At 42.0% G+C, this 19,412-nt stretch overlaps 1 protein-coding gene across 1 annotated transcript in view; it reads left to right on the top strand.

Moving 5' to 3' along the window:
• megf6b (multiple EGF-like-domains 6b) overlaps positions 1 to 19,412 on the top strand; it is a 59,083-nt gene that overhangs the window by 7,360 nt on the left and 32,311 nt on the right. Inside the window, exons 4-5 of the mRNA XM_084035374.1 lie at positions 1,800 to 1,904; positions 18,903 to 19,025. Of these exons, the coding sequence (XP_083891500.1) occupies positions 1,800 to 1,904; positions 18,903 to 19,025 (228 nt within the window). The remainder of the gene's footprint in view (positions 1 to 1,799; positions 1,905 to 18,902; positions 19,026 to 19,412) is intronic.

Below are 19,412 nucleotides of genomic sequence, written 5' to 3'. Positions count from 1 at the left end.
TGGTGTCTGAGGATGGAGCCAGATGACAGGCAGCTGTTTAGGCTGAGTCTCCGAGGAGCTCTGAGAATCTAGACTGTGAAATAACTCTGGCTCATCTGTGATTATAAGAGATCATTACCTCATGTCCTTCATCTTTTGGCTGGAAATATTATGTTATCCTCCACTGCTTACATGAAACGCTCAGACTTTAGATACACTTTATTGAAGTGTAACAATTGAAATCATTAAATATGGTGTTAATATCCACGTAATACAGACACAACGGAGTGAAAAGGCAAGAAGAAAAAGCAAAAATATAAAGAGGGATTATGCTAAACTCACACTAGCTGTGTTTCCATTCACATATGTACTTTTAATGCGCGTTTTGAAGTAACCGCTTGTAAGCTGTATGGGAATGGAAAAATGAAATAAAACGTCCTCTATCGCACAAAACAATATTCTTGCTCGAGAGGGTTTTTTTGCCTTTTGTCGAAAAAGAGTGGATGTGCTGAATGGGTCGTGGAAATGCCTCTGCGGATTAAATTCTGATGTAGGGAACGTTTTAACTCGCATGACTTATGAGCTGTTTTGGCTGTTCTTCTCAGATATTCCCATAACCTCCGAATGCTTTTCATCTCCGGAGGTTTAAACCTAACCAATACTAGCTGACATGAATGAATAATTAAATGATTTTCCTAATTGTTGAGATGGCCACGCCGACTTTGTGTCTTCTGTTTCCATCCTCCTCTTCTAACTCTGCGTTTACTGATGGATGACAGCCATCCTGTAGTTTATCGGGCCAACTTCTGACCATTTGTAGCTGAGTTTAATCGCTCCGGCTCAGTTGATGGAGATGTGCCTAAGCCACATTTTTTTTTGCTTAAAATTTGCTGGCTGTTAACTGGCATGCAGACGGTTTCTTCACAGTCATCTGAAGGAGCAATTGGCATTCAGATTCTTCTTAGCTGGACTGTGTTGTTTTCACTTGATGTTGCCAGTCAATGATAGACATCAATCCTCTGGACCTGTCATCACGAAGCACCGCACTCTGCTGAAGAGAGCGCAAACAGCAGGCCCGGCTTAAACAGCTGTTTCTAACTCGGGGATATTAGCCTCGACGCACATCAGATAAGCACACAGGCAGGGAGACTTCAGCACACTGTACACACACAGACACACACACACACATTTTTAGGTGAAGGACTGCCATGATGAATGTGCGTCTTGTGTGTTAGTGTAGGGAATGTGATGGTGCACCTCGGAGGTGGATGCTACCTGGTTTATATGTCCTGGATTCTTTGAATTTCCCGTCTTAACTAGCGTGAGCAGTTTGACTTACAGGGATTTATGGGCACATGGCTGCAGGCTCCGAGAGATGGATGAGCCGCGCTCGCCCTGTGGCTCTCTGATTGTATCCCATGACTCACTCATGAACATCTGTATGATCACTATTCGCGACAATGATCAAAGTGCAGTTAATCCATTAAGGTCATCCTGAGGTAAACCTGCACTAAAGAGGCCAACTTTCCTGCGCCGCCACTAATGTTTAACACTGTGAAAATAGAGTTATGAAATGTCTTTCGCTTGGCCCAAAGCCTGCGCTTCTGCTCACAGAGAGCCAAGTGGTGGATTCCTCTTTCATTGGTTGGTGTGAATGGAGGAGAATCAATGTTCCTCTTTAGTCAGGAGTGAACAGGCCGATGATGAGGCTTTGATAGAAAGAGGTCAGCGTTTGAAACAAGATGTTGATGTGTGATGACAACAGCCAGGTGTCTCTGCTTCACTTATTCTTTTTTTTCCTCCTTTTTCGACACGTGAAGCTGTGTGTAGCTACGGCGTGTGCTTCAATGGAGGCCAGTGTCGGGCCGGATCCACCCAGCTTTGTGACTGTCCTGCAGGCTTCAACGGACCCAGCTGCCAGTATGGTGAGTCGAAAAATCCTTTCATATTCAAACTCTCTTCTTTTCAAAGAAGCCTGCCACTTTAGCATTGTTTCCAAACAATATTCTCTTACACAAGTACATTTTCCATGAGTCTATGCAGTGTGTAGTTAAAGTAAAAGTAGGGATAATAAAAACCTCACAGATGGACCTTGCCCTTTGATTAAAAACACCTTTCTGGCTCTTTTCTGGAGCCTTCAGTCAGCTCTCCAAGCCTCCCCGCTGAACTCTACTTGAGTGATCGCCTTTCTCCACAAGTGAGGGAGAATCTCCTCACATCAGCAGTTGGCTTCTTTACCCCGCAGTCCAAGTATTTAATCAGCAACTCCATTGTTGAATTTGAGCTGTTGAAGTAAAACAGCGGAGGATTTTGTTGTTTTTTCTGATAACACCACACGACAGGAAATTCCTCAAGTGTCAACTATTTTTCCAGAATCATCCATCTGTCCCTCAAATTAGGCCCTTCTAGACACTTTGTTGCAATGGTTCAATCTGCAGTGAGAATTCAGAACATCATGTTGTGGTGTGGTGTGATATTTATATATATTTATGCTCTCTGGTCAGCTTCCAGGAGCTCAAAGTTCATCTCTAACCACCTTTTTCATCCACACACAGTTTTCTCAGAAAGAAGCTTTCTGGTGCAACAGACGTAGCTTCATAACACCTTTGAGCTTTACCTTCTTCTCCTTGTTTGCTATTATAGGACTCATGAACATGCCTTGGGAATTTCAGCTGCACTGACAGCCAATCTATATGACCAGAGCACTCAGTGGTAGCTAAGCTGACCTGACTTACTTCTGATTAAGTCTTTTATTCAAGCATGAAGTAATCATATGGTCAGTGAAACCATGAACAAACATGCCCATTTAGGTGCTGTTTAAAGTGATGGTTCGGAGTGAAATGCACCCTAGGTCATTTCCACCATGACATCCGGCCAAATACCCCCTCAGAAGCAGTCTTAGCGATGGTCAACATTGGTGGAACACTTGTCAACACTTGCTGACCTGATATTTCAAGCATTTATAAAAATGTGTTGACCTGATAATACAAAAAAAAAAATGTCATACTCTCGCGTGAAACTCACGTGACGGCAAGAGCTAAACACGGAAGTGGCGTTGGCGCAGCGCTAGCTTTAGCAGCAGAGGATAGAAGCTATCAGACAAGTGTTCTTTTAAATAAACTCCTGGTGTACTTACAAACTTTCAAATGCCTAGTTTTGTGAGTACAGACACCATGTGTACTACTGCAGAAGTTTGGTAACATTCCATGCATTATTATACACTATGTACTATAGCGCTAGTACTAAGCCATTCGGCTGATAGCGGCTATCTTGACCAATTTTGACCATCGCTAAAAATGCTTCTGAGGGGGTATTTGGCCATTTTACCATTTTGGCTGGATGTCATGGTGGAAATGACCTAGGGTGCATTTCACTCCGAACCATCACTTTAAGACCATCGGTCGACTTTATAAAGCTGGTCCTCCTAGTGGAGGTCTAATGAGAGAATAGTGAATTGAAGCCATCTGCTGAACATGATGTTTGCTGATCAGTGTTCATGCAACATTTGCAGTATACACAATCACATACAGACATAAGTCATGAAACACAGGACAGCATTTCAACACTAACCCTAAAACCCCGTCAAACTTCTTTGTTGAAAAATAACTTTGTAACATAAATCTGAGGTCTCTTGACTAGAATAAATACACCCTTTTATTGCAATTGGTGCAATGGATTCGTCTATTATGTAATAATGAGTCTTTCAAACTCCCGACCATCAGCAAATGAAAGATTAGTGAAATAGACAGTTTGTCATTATGTGTCCGTTAACTGTAAACTGTCTAAATATTAGCTTATCTATAACAGACACACAAAAAGGAAAGAGGAAGGAAAACCATATCTTATTCATGGGTCTGAGTTCCTAATATCTGGTGACATAAGGAAGACAAGTTCCTGTTTCTGACTTCAAAACCGTTACGAACGTTCACAGATACAGTTAGATAAATTAATGGGGGGAAATCCTGTTCCAAAATACATAAAAAAAAATCTAATCAAATAAAATCTCCCCTCTACTCTGCATTTTTGACTTTACAAAATATACAATGTCAAAACTCAAACTCAAATCTTTCTTTCTGTTCATGTTTTAAAATATAAAATAAAACATCAATCATGGTTAATACAGACTTCGTCTAACACTTGAGTTTATTCTGTTGTGTTTCCAGCACTAAGTGCAGTATGGGCATGAAAGGAAGCAGTCTTGAAAGATCTAGCAACATTTTGTAGTATTGAGAACACATTATCCGACACACACACTGGATTTGTTGTAGGTATAAGTCTGAAATAACAACATTTGAGTCTTTATTCAGTCCTTGGCCACTCATCTATCTTTGTATCCCATCACTATATATAATAGGTTCCCACACCTTTCAGTTTAGCTTCCAGGCAGCCCCTGAGCTATGTTTGATATCAGATCAACTGTTACGCCTCTTCCCTTTCCACACATTGAGATCCACCGGCATTGTCCTGCATTGTGAATGATAGCTGCTATCAATGGGCACCTAGAGGCCCTTGCTGGTGGAGGGCTATGCAGCAGACCCCCGTTCCTTGACCCTCCCTCCATTGGAGGCTAACAGCCCGTAAAGTATCTGGCAGTTATATGGCCCTGTGATTGGCATAGAATGAGACGGCAGGATGAATGGTGTGGGGATGTCAGTGACTCTTGTTGCCTGACTGGGGGGGCAACATTTGAGATTATCAGAGTGGGACACCGGCAGGAATACACTCACAGCTGTCCCCTTTTTTTTTTAGGTCTTGCATGTGCCAAATACAGGTCACCTCAGTGTCGAGTCCTGAGGGCAAATGAGAATAAAATGTGGCCTGAGTCAAAAGTGTCTCATTGGAGAAAGAGCAATAACATGACTTCTAATGAATGAGTCTTTTAACGGCTCTGATGTATAGTTCAGCCACTGTGAAGACCACTCTGAGGTGGTCAGGCTAATACCATTTTGTTATAAGTGTCACATTCTTGAGGCGCAGATAAATAACTTGACTGCGTAGACGAGAGCGCGCCACTCACTCAAGCTGCTGTTATAATTCAGTTACTGCTGCGGTCCACATGCTGCACTCAAGTGTCAGCCACTGCGTGTTCTCCCGTCGTGTTTACGTAAAGCTTGAACCACAGTGAGGGATGTGGCTGAGGACCAATGTGTGGAGCCGCAGAGATTCACTCATCATTTAATCACTTGAGACGGCGATGTAAATAATCCTCTGCAGGCGCATGTGGTGATACTTCCCTGGAGGGCTTTTGATGTGGTTTCGTACGTGTTTGTATACAGCGAGTGACGTATTTATGTCATTGCAAGGGGTAAATTACGGCCCTGCACTCAATAGTTGCATGGAGGTGTCATCTGTTTTGATTTTTTTAGTCACATTGTGTCTCAGTGATGTGTAATACAGTAATTACTGTTTTTGTTTTTTATTTGTGCCTTTACTCTGAGGTAAAGTCAGGACTGCAAGGCTCCTCTAGTCCTTTTGAAAGACAATGAATCCCATTTGAATGGGTCACCAGCCTCAGCTTCCTTCTTCCCAAACCATGATACCATCATGCTGTAAGATTCAGGGTTGTATAATTTGACATGAGTGATGGAGATTTCTGAAGATAAGTCATAGTTCTTGTGTAAATTCATTTCCAGACTGCAGCATTTTTAACAAAAACGGAGCACATGTTGTCACATTTGATGGCTTCTCACTTGTTTTGTGTGCTTCTGTGCACTAATCAGGACTTAACATTTGAATTTAATGATCATGGGGTAATTTCTATGACACTGTCAATAAAATCTGATCTACTCTGGATATTTATTTCTGAATTTTATTTGAAATACGTGATTTGCTTCACAATTCTAAGTTATAATATCTACTTTCCAATTAATATAATGACATTATGACAGAACTGGCAACCCTACCCATCGTGTGCGTATGAGGTTTTGTCTTTGTTTTTGCTCTGAAGTCCTTTTAAATCTCTTTGCCTAGTCTATATCCAGTGGGATTTCATCACTTTGGTGCCTGATGTACTCAGTATCCAGCCTGTCATCAGTAGACAAGTGGTATCCTCTGGGATCAAGAGCTTCCAAGGCTTTTAGACCTCTGGCATGGCAGATGTCTTCATACCAGCTGACATCTGGACTTACCCACAGACAGACAGACTAACGGACTTTCTGTAACATGAAACTTTACCAGCGTCTTAGTTCAAGAATTTTGTGTCCGATCCTGAGAGGTTATCTCAAATCCATAAAACTAGTCTAATATCTTTTTAAGAGTTCTTTGAAACTAATATAAGGAGGAGGACTAAGGAGTCACTCATAAAAAATGCTTGATAGCAGAGTGAAACATTTTCCAAACAGACGTAAGCCTACACGAGAAAATCGGGTATTTATTTTTCTGTCCCGCTCGTTTAATAGGTGTTTATATCAGTTCTGTTTGGTGCCCACTTGTTTATTTGCTCTTTGCAACTGATTCCTGAAGCGTAAGCTCATATCTTGGCTGTGTTTTGGGTCATTGCAATGCCAAGAAGGACCAGCCTGTTCCAGACATCACTCAAGACAGACCCTCTGCTGATGGCTATCATCATAAGTTATATTCTGTAATGTTTTCTTCAAAGGCTCCCAGGCTCAGCCACAGCCCCGCTGGCCATGAAGCTTATCGCCATACATCAAAATGATGGTCAAAACAAAGCTTCTCAGTCTGATTTGTATTGCCATTTTGTACAGCTTATATCTGGGAAAATAAGTGCTACTGATGCTTTTTTTAATATTTTATTGGAAATGTTGCACTCAGAGGCAGAGGGCTATATATCTTGTTATCTTCTGAAACTCTCAACTATATGAAAATAATAACCCCTCCAGTTTTTTCCCGCTCAGAAACATCATATATAAAACTCTTGTTTGTGGCATTAGTAGCTCCTCCTTCCTTACCAGTAACAGAGTCTCTTTCTGTAATCCAGAGTTAGGAACCCGAGTAGTGACTATGCTTTCTTCAGGAGGCTTATAAACAGTTGACCGAAGCTCTAAATATTGAGGTCAGTTATTTCTATGGAGCCTGTCGGTGCATGACGTGAGTCCGCCACAGTCTGCTGGTCGAGGGGCTGAGAAATGGCGACACACGGAGATCTGCCTCCGATCAAACGCCTCGTGAGAGATTATTACACGTCTCAGGGTGTTTCTCACAGATTCTGTAGACGTTTGATTATGATGTTGTTTGATAGCTGATTACATGGAACACGTAATGACTGTGGTTGGAAAGTAACTGAGTAAATTTAATGAAGTACTGTACTTAAGTACAATTTAGAGGTGCCTCCACTTTCAGTACTACCATTTCATGCTATTTAACTTGTATACCATTTTCATTTCTGAGCAACTGTGGTACGTTTTACTCTCTTTAATGTATTCGACAACTGTAGCTACTGATTAGTTCTGATGAAGATTTCACTCACCAAACAAATTAACAATTCATAAAATATAAAGCACTGTTAAAGGTTAACTTCCCAACAAGTAGTTATCTCCACTTCTGTCAACTAAAATGTTACTTAATGTTAATTAGTACTTCTACTTTTGATTATTGAAGTGCATTTAGCTAATAATACTTTAAGTCCATTCTGAATACAATACTTATTTGTCCCTTGTCAACATGGCATACAGTTCTCTGAATAACAACTTAAAGTTATGAGACCAAGCTTGTAAAACCTAATTTTTATGGTGAAGATGTTTGTGATTCTGGTTCTATTTTGGAGCTGCATTCTGAAACGGAATGCTTGTTAACATGGTTGCAAGGTCGGGACAGCAACCCTGGAACTATTGTGGGAATTCATTCTTTTGTTAAGAGACACTTGTCGAGCAGCACAAAACCTTTGAAGTACTCAGACTTGAACCAGGGCCGTCTGGTTGAGTGAAAGATAACTAAAGACAAATACGGCGGGTCATCAGGTCATCACATAAGACCGCTCCCAGCTGACTTTTGCTGCTGTCGTCCGTCTCTCGCTCTCTTGTCTTCCTTGAGTTGAACAGCTTCCTAGAATGTCTGGTAAAATGTGCTTCCGTTTTTCTGAACACTGGTATGAGTTTGCGTGTAACGCTGCAGTCAGCGAGGGTGATTTCAGATGTTACTCTGTGCAGTCCGTCCTATAAAAGCTGTCACACTCTGCAAATACTTAAAAGTTCAATAGTGGCCTTTTCTTCCGACTAGCAGGCCAGTGGCCTGTTTTAACCTGCCTTTTGTCACCCCTCCTCTCACCTCACACACAAATAGACATAGCCAATTCCCTTTAAAGCAGCCGATGGGGCGAGTTTTCCAACCTGTCCATGTTTGTTGAATTTTGATGAATGCGTACGCACGCTCGCGAGGTTTATTCCATCTTAGTCATGGTAACCACTGAAGCACATTCAGGCCAACTTAAAATGTGGGTGGTTCATGCCTCCCAGATGTCGAATCCAAGCGAACACATTAATGGCATGTTGGTCAGAAGTATTGCTAAACTTTTCCAACTTGCCACGGACTTTGTGTTTTTATACTTGCGACATCCAATGATTTAGTGTTTCCATATCTCTTCTAGTCTTGCGTAGTGAAGGAACACCCGCAATTATATTATTAGCATAACTTTGTGCTTAGTTAAGCTGATTTATGTGACAGTTGTGACTTTTGGTGTCCCCTCCCACGGCGAAGATTGGAGGGGAGCAGATAGATCAAAGGTGAAGCCAGCATGTGGACCCAGTATGTGCCACTTCAGAGTGGCTGCGAACTCCCATGACTGCACTCACGGGGTAATGAACAGCAGGAGGACTACGCGACATTTAACCCTATTCTAAAATGTGGAGTAACTGCCATCATCGCCGCTGCTCGTCCAGCCGTTTAGAGACTGACAGTGACAGGAGGGAGCAGCAGCGACACAGATGGTATCTGTCAAAGGACGCCCGTCTGCATGGGGCCGTGTAGTAAAAGAGAACATCCCTTAACTGCATGGTTAAACCATTTCACACATGCTTCTCACTCTGCCAAGGGGACAGGTTTGACTGTCAGATTGATTAGCGAGGAAAGTAAGCATAATATATAGTGTATGTGCCCCCCTTCATGTTCCGGACCACAGGAATGTGATGAGCGGGATGCTTTCAGTGTGTCGGCCCTGGGACTTTTCCTATTGTAAAAATAAATCCCTGAACTCTGAGTCCCATTGAATGCTTTTTACTCAGGATTAAGAAAAACATTTGAGAAACCTCCACACATGCACTTAGTGAGTAAGTGCTTCGAAACGAGACACACGTGCATGCCCCGGTCCTTACGGCTGGAGATAGGGATAGCTTTCTTCCTCGGTGCGTGGCCTCATTGTGATGATTAGCCAGTGTGGCTGATAATTTGAGCAGGCTTTGCTTCACGAAAGACAATAAAAGGTTGTATAGTTTTTTAGTGTTTTGGAAACCAGTAAGTGGTTTGGTGAAGAAGAGGGTGTGGAAAAGATCCAAACATGAATATGTTCATGTCAGCCTTAAAGAATGTGAAACTTTCTGTGTAGCCGAACAACCTCTAATCTGAGGCTTCTCTTTACCTGAACTCTCGGTAAGCCATTTAAAAAGACAAATACAGGACAGGCTGTATTATTTTAATGCGTTTTAATATGCTGACGGTCTTCCAGAAGCTGATTGGTGGCCCTTAATGGAATTTAATGCCTTGAACCACTTGTAGTTTTTCAGTTTGCTCTACTGGGCTCATTGGGATCCTGTAATGTAGCTTGTTTGTGTCTGTTTGTGACATTAAGAAGTCTCCTGGTCCACCTTTGTGTTTCCAGCCACTAAATCTTGCTGTGAATGGGCCATGCCCCTCCCCCAAATACTAATGAGGGGCCTGGTGATCTTTGTTTGTCCACCCAGCATTCTCTGGAGACCCCCTTCTTTTTTTAAGTTCCCCTGATTGATGCTGACGCAGTAGTAAAATCGGGATTACGTTTGCTTGTTTTGATGTGACGACACATCTGCTTGGCCAGTTATATGATCAGCAGCGCTGGCCCAGAAGGCTGGACTTTACATTTAGTAGCATGTTTTGAGCTGTGCTGAAACTTAATTCTGGGAGCCCCTTCACAAAGCTGGTGGAGATAATTAAGTTTTATTACATTTCTGCTGTGCAAAATGCTTGATAGGTACCACTTTTTTTTAATACGCTGTAATAAGACACTTTGATTACAAAGGAGCTGTAACCAATTTAAATCCACTTTCACCATCATCACAGAAATGTTTCCGGAAATATCACACCTTGAGTTTTAGTGCATTACAGTACATAAGGACCGGGAACTCTTGGCTGGGCTTAAAGACTTTAACGCTCGACCATAATTCACATGATTATATGTTATTGTAGTCAGCTGCCCAGAGTTAAACACCAACATGAAAGACTGTAAGGCCATGAGAGTGTAAACCTGTGACATGCCCAGCTGCAGCGGTTTGTCACTGATTATTGGTGTGTCCAGCCACCACCAAGAGGTCAAAAAAGTGCTGCTCATCACGTCATTAGGTGAACACATTTGTTTTATCTGCTCCAAATATGGCTGTTATGCTTTAAGAGCATTTTCTTTTAAAGTTGTAAAAGTGAAAGGGCTGATAATGGGGCAGTAAATGTCGAGAAAGATCACAAACAGTCTAAATCATTCTCAGGGTTTCCCTTTTCCTCTCTGATGGGTTTAACAGGCTGCAGCTGTAATAGTCAAGAACAGGTTGACGTCTGCTTTTTTACTTTACTTGGAGGGGATCACGATGTCTAACCTAAAAACACAGAATGTGAAAAATGTAGTAATGAGATCTGTTTTAGGAACAGTAAACAAGGGCAGGTGGTAACATAATCTTGCTCTTCACACCTTTTCTTTTTTTGTTACAACACTATCTCGCCCATATCAGCCATAAATTTGACTTCAAATGGACCATTCACAGAGACACTGACACCTTTTCTTTTTTTTTTTGCCATTTGAAGGTTAAATCCTGTTCTTTGAGTATTGTTAGGTGTCAGCATAGCGTGACTTCCAGAGCAGCTGAAATGAAGATGCGGGGACCAGAAGCTCCCTGTTTTCTCACACCTTCTCCCCTTTTTTTGTTCTGAACTCTGTGATTCTTTGATTTATTACCTCTTTAGTGAGAGAAAGTGAAGTAAGGGACAAGAAAAGCGAAATAATAGACAGTAGTGATATGTCTGTCTGTGAAAAGTTATATGAAAATAGTATCATAAAATAGAAAAATGTAGATAATCCTCACTGCTAAATGCTCAGCTAATACTGTCAAAATACACTGAAGGGAAATCTTACTTTGTGGCCCAAAAATTGATGATAAAACTAACAAAGACATTGACAAACAAGATGGGGTTATTTTTTATTTTGCAGGAATTATTTGCCTTGAATTCAGTCTCCACTCCTCCCATCCTGAAACGGTGTGAGATATTTCGGTTTAACTGTGAGAGAGAGAACACGGTCCTGTTGCTGTGGTCAGGAAAGGCACCTCTAATGAGAGGGAGTGCATTGCAGTCCGAGGGGTGGGGTTACATCCTTGCCCACCTACCTGCCATTGCATCCTGCACAGCACCCTAATCTTCCATAATTGTGCCGCGTCTAGACTTCCAACCAGTCTCATTAGGCTCTTTACAGCATTCCTGATGAAAGGTCGCTCCTGGTCACGCTGGGGGCGAGGGCATCAAGTTTGTGTAAATTGGCAGTGACAAGAGTTTGCAAAATACAATTAGAGGAATAATCAGCGTGGACTGATCCCTTCATCCGCCGGTGGCGATTCTCATCTCTCCCACCTTTTTTTACTCTACTAAGCTTCCATATCTGTTCTAAATCTGCGTCTGCAGCCTTTGTTCCTCCTTATCAGCTCCTGCACTTACATAATTCCTCTGCATAAATCTCCTCTGTTGCGTATTATCTCCATATGGAACGCTACTAAGCCTTGGGGACGTTTACACCAGCGTCTTGCAGATGTTTCGTGAGGTGTAAAACGCAAATGATAATCTGAAAGAAATGTAATGAGACAGGGTCAGTTGCCTTCCACATGTCAAGGCTGAAAAAAATCGATATTTGTAGTCCACTTACTCATATGGCTGTTTCATCCTATCTTATCTCACTAGAGAGTGATTTACCGCCATTTAAACTACTTTAAACTCTGGAAACTGATCCTATCCCTGAGCAAACACAAATGTGAACATGCAATCTTAGTGATTATTATCAACTAAAAGACCCTGCATTGAAAGCAGACCGCGTCTTTGAGGTTCCCATCTTGTCCTGCCTTTAAGCCACGTGGAGTATATAAATATATATAAACACCCGGGACATTTCAATGTCAGGAAAATACTTGAGCAGGTTTGTGCAGAGCAGAGCCCACAGCCTCTAAATTAGAGGTACCCAGTGGGTGGTGAATGTCACCGCTGTTCCTTTCAAGTTCGAACAACTGTGGAACCGTGTAGTGTCACACTTGAACACGCCAAGCTATAATCGGAGCCTTAAAGATTATTCTCCCCTGTGCACCTTGAGCATGACGGTCTGTCATGTATCTGCCACCTTCGTGCCCTGCAGATGAAACCGCTCTGAGCAACTTTCCATCCACTCACAGGCCCTGCACATGTCACAGCAGCATATTTCACACATGCCACCGAGAGGGGAGGCAGGCTGGAAAACCACAAGTCATTTTTTGGATTCCTGTCAGCCTCCAATGCGTCGTCCCGCGTACTCAAAACTCCAGGGTCAAAGTTGGAAAAACGCAGGTCGTAACAGGTAGAGCGCAGAGAGAACACGCAAAAGGGTGAGAGGGCGAATCCCCCGAGGTCCACGAGGTATTTGTTCCTCCTGTTCGTCTGTGTAGATCATAAAATGTTATTCCGGAGACATGCATAGTTCATGCAGCTGGCCTACTTTTCTTCTGTGATGTCTGTTGCTTTTACTGACAGTAAAAAATCGTGACAGAAGTCAGAAACCTTTTGGCTATTCACAGGCAGTTGAAGGGACGCAGCCTGCCCAAGATGTATTGCTCTGCAGGCACCGTCCATCAAATTGCAGTCAAAACAATCACTGGAAATATCTTTGGGATTCTCACGAGCAGTGTACACTAACGGTATACTCTTACCGAGGCGACCGGTGCTGCCTGTCTGGGAATGAATGAGTTGCTGTTGCGGTCAGCTGTAGTGAAGACAAGGGGACAAATTAATGCTTACAGGTCTGAGAAGCAGCTGGCTCTTAAGAATGGGGTATCCCATAACACGTAAACACACGAGTGCCTACACTCAAGTATGTGCACATGAAACACACACACACAAACGTACCTGCCGTGCAGCCGATTGTATCATCAAAACAGAGATTAGATGCGTTTAGGACTCAGTGGAGCAGAATGTTCACTAAACAAACTCAAAAACTGGATTTTTGGTGTCTTTGAGGTCTCACATAAATCCATGTGGTCAAATATGCACAAGAAAAACATAAGTTATGGCTCAGTGGGCTGGTTAATAAACCAGTACGGAGACAACAGTTGATTGATAGTTTTACCCAGAAAGTGCTTCTCTCAGCACAACATTCTGCTGCTTTTTTGTCAACACATGCCTTGGGAAGAAGAAGTGTTTAAAAACACACAGATAAGCTGAGAATTTAGATTCGGTTCAGCCGCATTTTCACATGAGAAACATTCAAACAGAAGGCAATTTACTTCCTGTTAAATTACTCATCGATTCATTATATCCTCTAACATTTTTAACGTCTGACTTTATATTTCAAAAGAGCTGTTAACATTATTGTGATAAGTTAACAGTTTATTTAGATTCATTAGAGACACAGCAGCTTACACATGTGATGTGTGGTTGTTCCATGGTTTATATTTTAATAAGAGGAAATGTAAGCGCATTTCAATGACTAATAATCTGCGGTAAGATTGTTTTGCCCCAAACTTGATACAGATGTTAATGACTTCATGGAAACATTAGAGGTTTCGTAAAAGGAGATATAGACGTCTGAAACATCAGAGGATATGTGGGTGTGTGTGTGTGTGTGTGTGGTCCTTTGTCATTAACAGGACACATTTTTTAACTTGATTTCAGGAGAAAAAAACTCACCACATCCAAATGACGGTGCCACCTAACAACACATCAGCTGCTGCGCTGGCCAAAATACAGTGCTTTAGAGACTCATACCCAAAACTGGCACAGAGAATGCATCAAATTGGACTTGGGGTGGAATGATTGGACGCTAAATGCAGCGTACATAGTTTTCTGGTGTAAGTCAGTGCGGTGAACCGGAGCGGGCACTTTGACAAGGAAAGTGTGGTTCTCTTTGACTTTAAAATCATTATATTGAGGCAGCTGTGTTTTTACATGATGAATAAGAACAGAATCCCATAGTGTTAACTTGATAAACATCCAGCAGCACATCTGGGCTGTTATTGGTGTAGCAGGAGATTAACAGCAGGGGGCAATGTTGAATTTGAGCTGGTGCCTTACAGAGGAGAAGGAAGGGAAAAATGAATCCTGGACTTTTGGCTTATTTTGCATAAAATCACAGGCTATCACACTATATCTAGTTTTAAATGTAATATTTCATCTGAGACCAACCACATTTTTTGTGCTTTCTTACTTTCTAAATTGTCTTTTTTACTGATTAATTTTGAACTGAAGCATACAACCAATCCTCCTACACCTAACATGTAAAGTGAGCACACGTCTTGATCGCTGCTCTCATGTGTTGTAGTCTGTAAATGTTACACAGCACAGACACAATAGTTTGGCAGAAAAGCAGTGCAAGGTATATTCACAGTGACCCCGATCTGCAGCGGTAATGCTTGGATAAAACAGTTTAAATGGTTCTTTGGGGTTTTTATGATACCTGACTCCGGGAAGAACAGCCACGTGAAATCCAGGAGGAGTTATGGCGTCCATAAAATAACTTTTACAATAACGTTTTGGAGCTTGGGTGAGCATATTTCCCCAGTTCGTCTGTTTCATTTGAGCGTCTGCCAGGCAGCCTTGCCTGTGGGACGGATAAAGGAACCCAAGGCATGTTTATTTGCATATAGCACCTTTCAACAACCAGGCAAATCACAGTGCTGTGCACAAGACATAACAGGCATTAAGACAAGACAAAAAGTAGAACAGCAATTACAATACAGATGAGAATAAATGGTCAGTCTTATAGTCGACCACCAACTGCCCTTTTAAAAAGCGTTTTACGGGTCAGTTATACTAGAGGTCAAAGGTGAGGCTGAGTTTCCTGTGTAAGAGTGTGAAGTAAATCGTTACTTCCAGTTCATGGAGATGGTTTGTAAGTCAGTCAGACAGGATGCAGTCATGAACCGTCCTGCTGCTGCATGTGCAGGTCGGTTGCAGAGAAATTCTCGTCTGAATGAAACCTTTAGCCAATCGCCATCTTTATTGCACCTGGTAAATGGAAGCAGCTGTGAGGACGGCAGGGAATGCAACCAGGAATGAACACTAGCAGAGCACGTTATTACACCAGCAGCCCCCCCCCCCCCCCCCCCCCCCCCCCCTGATGAATACTGTAATTTTACAGCCCATAACCCCCCCTTGAGATAATATCAGGGGTCTGGTGGTAATTCTTGGCCCCTCCTGGTCTACCGGGACATGGGCTCCGTCGTCCTGGGAGCAGTGGCGGTCGTTCTTATCACAGGAAGTCACACAATACAGCAGAGGAATGTAAACTCAGAGCTCTGCTGCAGCTGAACGTGCAGAAACACAATCAGGAGATTTTGTTTTCAAATCAACATATCTTTTGTTGTTTTTTTTATTATTTTCCTGATGGGCTTGGAACAGAGTGTCGCCTGCAGGGAAATACACATAATACAAGTTTGTTTTATATTTCACTTACAGGAAGACATAACAGCACCCTAACCCTAACCCAATTTGGCACAATATTGGAACAATGCACAGAAACTCCACCACAATGTTAGAATATGAGAAACACTATATAGGGTTATATTAGGGTAGGAATAATAGGGTTTCCATAATGAAATTATTCACATGAGCCGCTCAGATTGTGATCAGTTTAGTCAGTAAATATCTAAACAATGATAACACTCTTGTTTGTCAGTGTTTGGCTGTGAAATCTCCTTCCAAATGTTGAAGTTTTCTGTTTTTGTTTGACTGTTATAAAACACCACCATAAAATACACACCACAAACTACAGCCTGTAAAGTTAGAAAACAGACAAATAAACATTTTGATAGCTTTTAACAAAGACTCTATATGATAAGCTTTTATTGCTGGAGCAATTAGTCATTCGAAACTTTAGACCATGAAGGCTTTTGGAAAATATCCATTGGATTTGTCAGTCAGGTTGATGAAGCCACATATTAGTTTCACCTTAACTTAATGTTACTGTGGGTCACTTACATTTAAATCACTTCAGGAAGGAATCTCCTTTGGGCCAGTAAAGAGTCGTGTATAGATTGTACTAAATAAACACTCACAAGATGGTTTAAGTTAGCTATGACCTTGAATGGTTCAGGTTTATTCATGTCTCTTTCAATGTACATATGGGACATTGCCCAAAGATGGAGTGAAGATTTTGATAAATGACAGTTAAGTTGGCCAAATTTGTGGTGATTCTCTTTCATCAAGACGTCATCTTAGGCTCTATGACGTAGCTTAGCGGTCGTCTTTTCTTAAATCCCTTTGAGTTCTCCTTCCACCTTTCCTTTAACCCCGAGACGTTTTCCTCCGAGGTTAAGGATAAATGCGTTAGGAATAGGAGTAAGGACCTTATTTTTTGACTATTTTACCGCAGCCTCTGGTTAAGGCATCCGATCTGTTTTTGATGGACACTACAGCTGTTGTGATGGATGGGTGGGGGTGACACAAAACGCGATGCCCCCCGGAGTCAGGCGAAGGTGCAGCCGTTGCTCCGAGCCGCAGACTCACTCATGTCTTCTGAGGTCATCGAGTTTAACATTCAGAGGAAATGTTTTTGAAAAAAGCTGAGCGATATGCTCATAATCTCTAATATAATAATTTGGTTCATCTGTATTTTTGTTTTTTGGAAATATTTATTCATTTCCAATGTGGTTCACGTTGGAAATGAAAACAACAACAGTGTTATTCGAGAGAGTAACTCAATAAAAGCATCCTAAAGGCACACAGCAAAGGTTCATTTCTATCTGAAGACGTAATGCATGTGCTTTGCACGACTTTGACCAAACTTCCCTGATTGGAGGAAAAGACAAAAACAACTGTCCTCACTAAAAACATGCTACGATATCGATCAGCTGTTGGTTTCCAGGGTTGCGTTGTGTATTCTGACCTGTAGCGGTTCAACATTCCTCACTGCTTATTGGGCCGAAAGACTCGGGGGATGATGAGCATGACCCTGACCCTGCAGACCCCTGCTGAAGCTGCCACACAGGTGTGTGGCCTCAGGGGGAAAGAGGGGGGAGATGGACGTCAACACACACACACACACACACTTGTGCTGTGATCTCACCACAGGACCCCCGCGGGCCTTTAATCCTGCCCTTCAGTTCAGGTCACCATCACTTGTCTGCATCATTTTCTTCAAATCTGCTGTTATCACGCTTCCTATTTAGCGAGTTAAATGAACTGTACTAAAAGGCAGGCACTCTCGCTCACCCCGGGACCCAGACTCATTAAATCAAGCTCTCGTGGTGTAGTGTCCAAGTAAAACTCTGGGAGCATCCCAAAGTGGATCTTAAGCTGCAATGTTTCCAGCCTTGCGAAGACGGATTGGAGTAATAGGCTCGATGAGGAATTACGTTTCATAGTATAATAAAATGTATTCTTGGTGTTATAGGTATCATTTCATTACAAATTGTACGCCATTTATGTTTTTTTAAGGTTCAGGTTTTTTCTTTTTTTATGAGATTTTTTTGAGACATTTCCAGATGTTGTAAACTGAGAGGGAAATGGTTTAATTTGCTGGTTAAACGTTGGCATCACAATGTACCAAAATGTGCTCGAGGGGGGAAAATGTAACAGTAAGTACAGTAAGTCTCCTCTTTTATGCACACAGAGGAAGTTTACAAGCTGATTAGTGCCAACTTAATGCCCCCCTCCTAATGTTCTCCACAGCCTTCAGTTTTCAGTCCAAGACTTCTTCTTCATGTCAAACGAAACAGCCCGATGTCATCAAGGGAAATGTAACATTCATGCAGGCAGTGTGGAGCCTCAGCCCCAAACTGCAGCGTAAAACAGCCCGTAACTTCTTTTCAGTTTTCAATTTCAAAATCTCCTCATTAGGCAAACACACAAATTATGGTATATGGTGAACTGTCAGCACCTCTATCTGAACCCAGCCATTATGTGTAGTTTGGGAACTGGAAGGGGAGATTTTATCTCACCGATGACAGGTTTGGCAGGATATTCAGCCGATGGAAATGAGATGGAAAAACTGTGACTTCTCGTGGAAGCGTTTTGGAGGTTCTGCATGTTCGATAAATGGCAATCCCGGTTCATGTTGAAGGACGTTGGAGACGAAGAAGACAGCATGCAAATACATCCTTATAATACTCTATTTCTTTTGTTCCACTCAATTTGTTACTTATTGGAAATCCGTTTTGGATATTTCATATATTTTTCCTTTTCTTGAAGTTGGTGCTAGGCTGACACGTTTCAGGATGGAACTGTTTCCTGCAGTCATTTTTCTTCATGAATTTCGGAGCACTTGAGCACTTTCCATCTGTTTTAATCAGACTGGCGTGAGAACAAAGACACATTTTGTCTTCATGTTAGTTGCTAAAAAAAACACTAATCTTATTAAACATATTTGATTGTTTAACTGCAACATGTCTTTGTTCTTTCTCATTTAATTTATTTGTTTATTTGGGGAGGATAATGCATATTAATGAAGACTTGTTGCAAATACATCACTTTGTGTAATTTCCATCCGCAGTCCTCGATCATAGAGCGACATAAAAACAGCAAACATGCGAGATGAACTTTGTCCTTGTTTCTCCCGTCAGATGTGAATGAATGTGAGGAGACCAACGGAGGCTGCGAGGCTCTCTGCTGTAACACCATTGGAAGTTACTACTGCAGGTGTCCTCCTGGACAGAAACAGAACGACGATGGAAAAACCTGTCAAGGTGAGAGCTCTACGACATTTGTTTGGTTGTTGAGCTGGGTTGTATTAATATTTAAATATCAGTAACATGAACCCAGATATTAAGAAAAAATAGACATTATATTTTATGTTGTTCGTTTGCGATGACAGCACTTAATTCGACCTCTCACACTGAAATCCGGCTTTATGTCCTTCCTCCACACAACATCCACCATATAATTGATTTTCGGCATGCTAGCGGTGTGGCTCTAAGGATGGCAATGTCTGTATCACTTCAGTTCAAGCCGACATCTCTTAGCAGTCGGTGGTTCAAACTTGGTTCAGACTTTCATGCTTCGTGGCGGATGGACCCTAACGATGTTGGTAATACCGTGACGGCACCATTAAGTTGACATTTGTGGTTTTGTGT

The sequence above is a fragment of the Eutrigla gurnardus genome (assembly GCF_963514095.1).
Source record: "Eutrigla gurnardus genome assembly, chromosome: 2".
Lineage (NCBI taxonomy): Eukaryota > Metazoa > Chordata > Actinopteri > Perciformes > Triglidae > Eutrigla > Eutrigla gurnardus.
The sequence above is the reverse complement of the archived record's forward strand: the minus strand, read 5'-3'. Positions and strand labels throughout refer to the sequence as shown.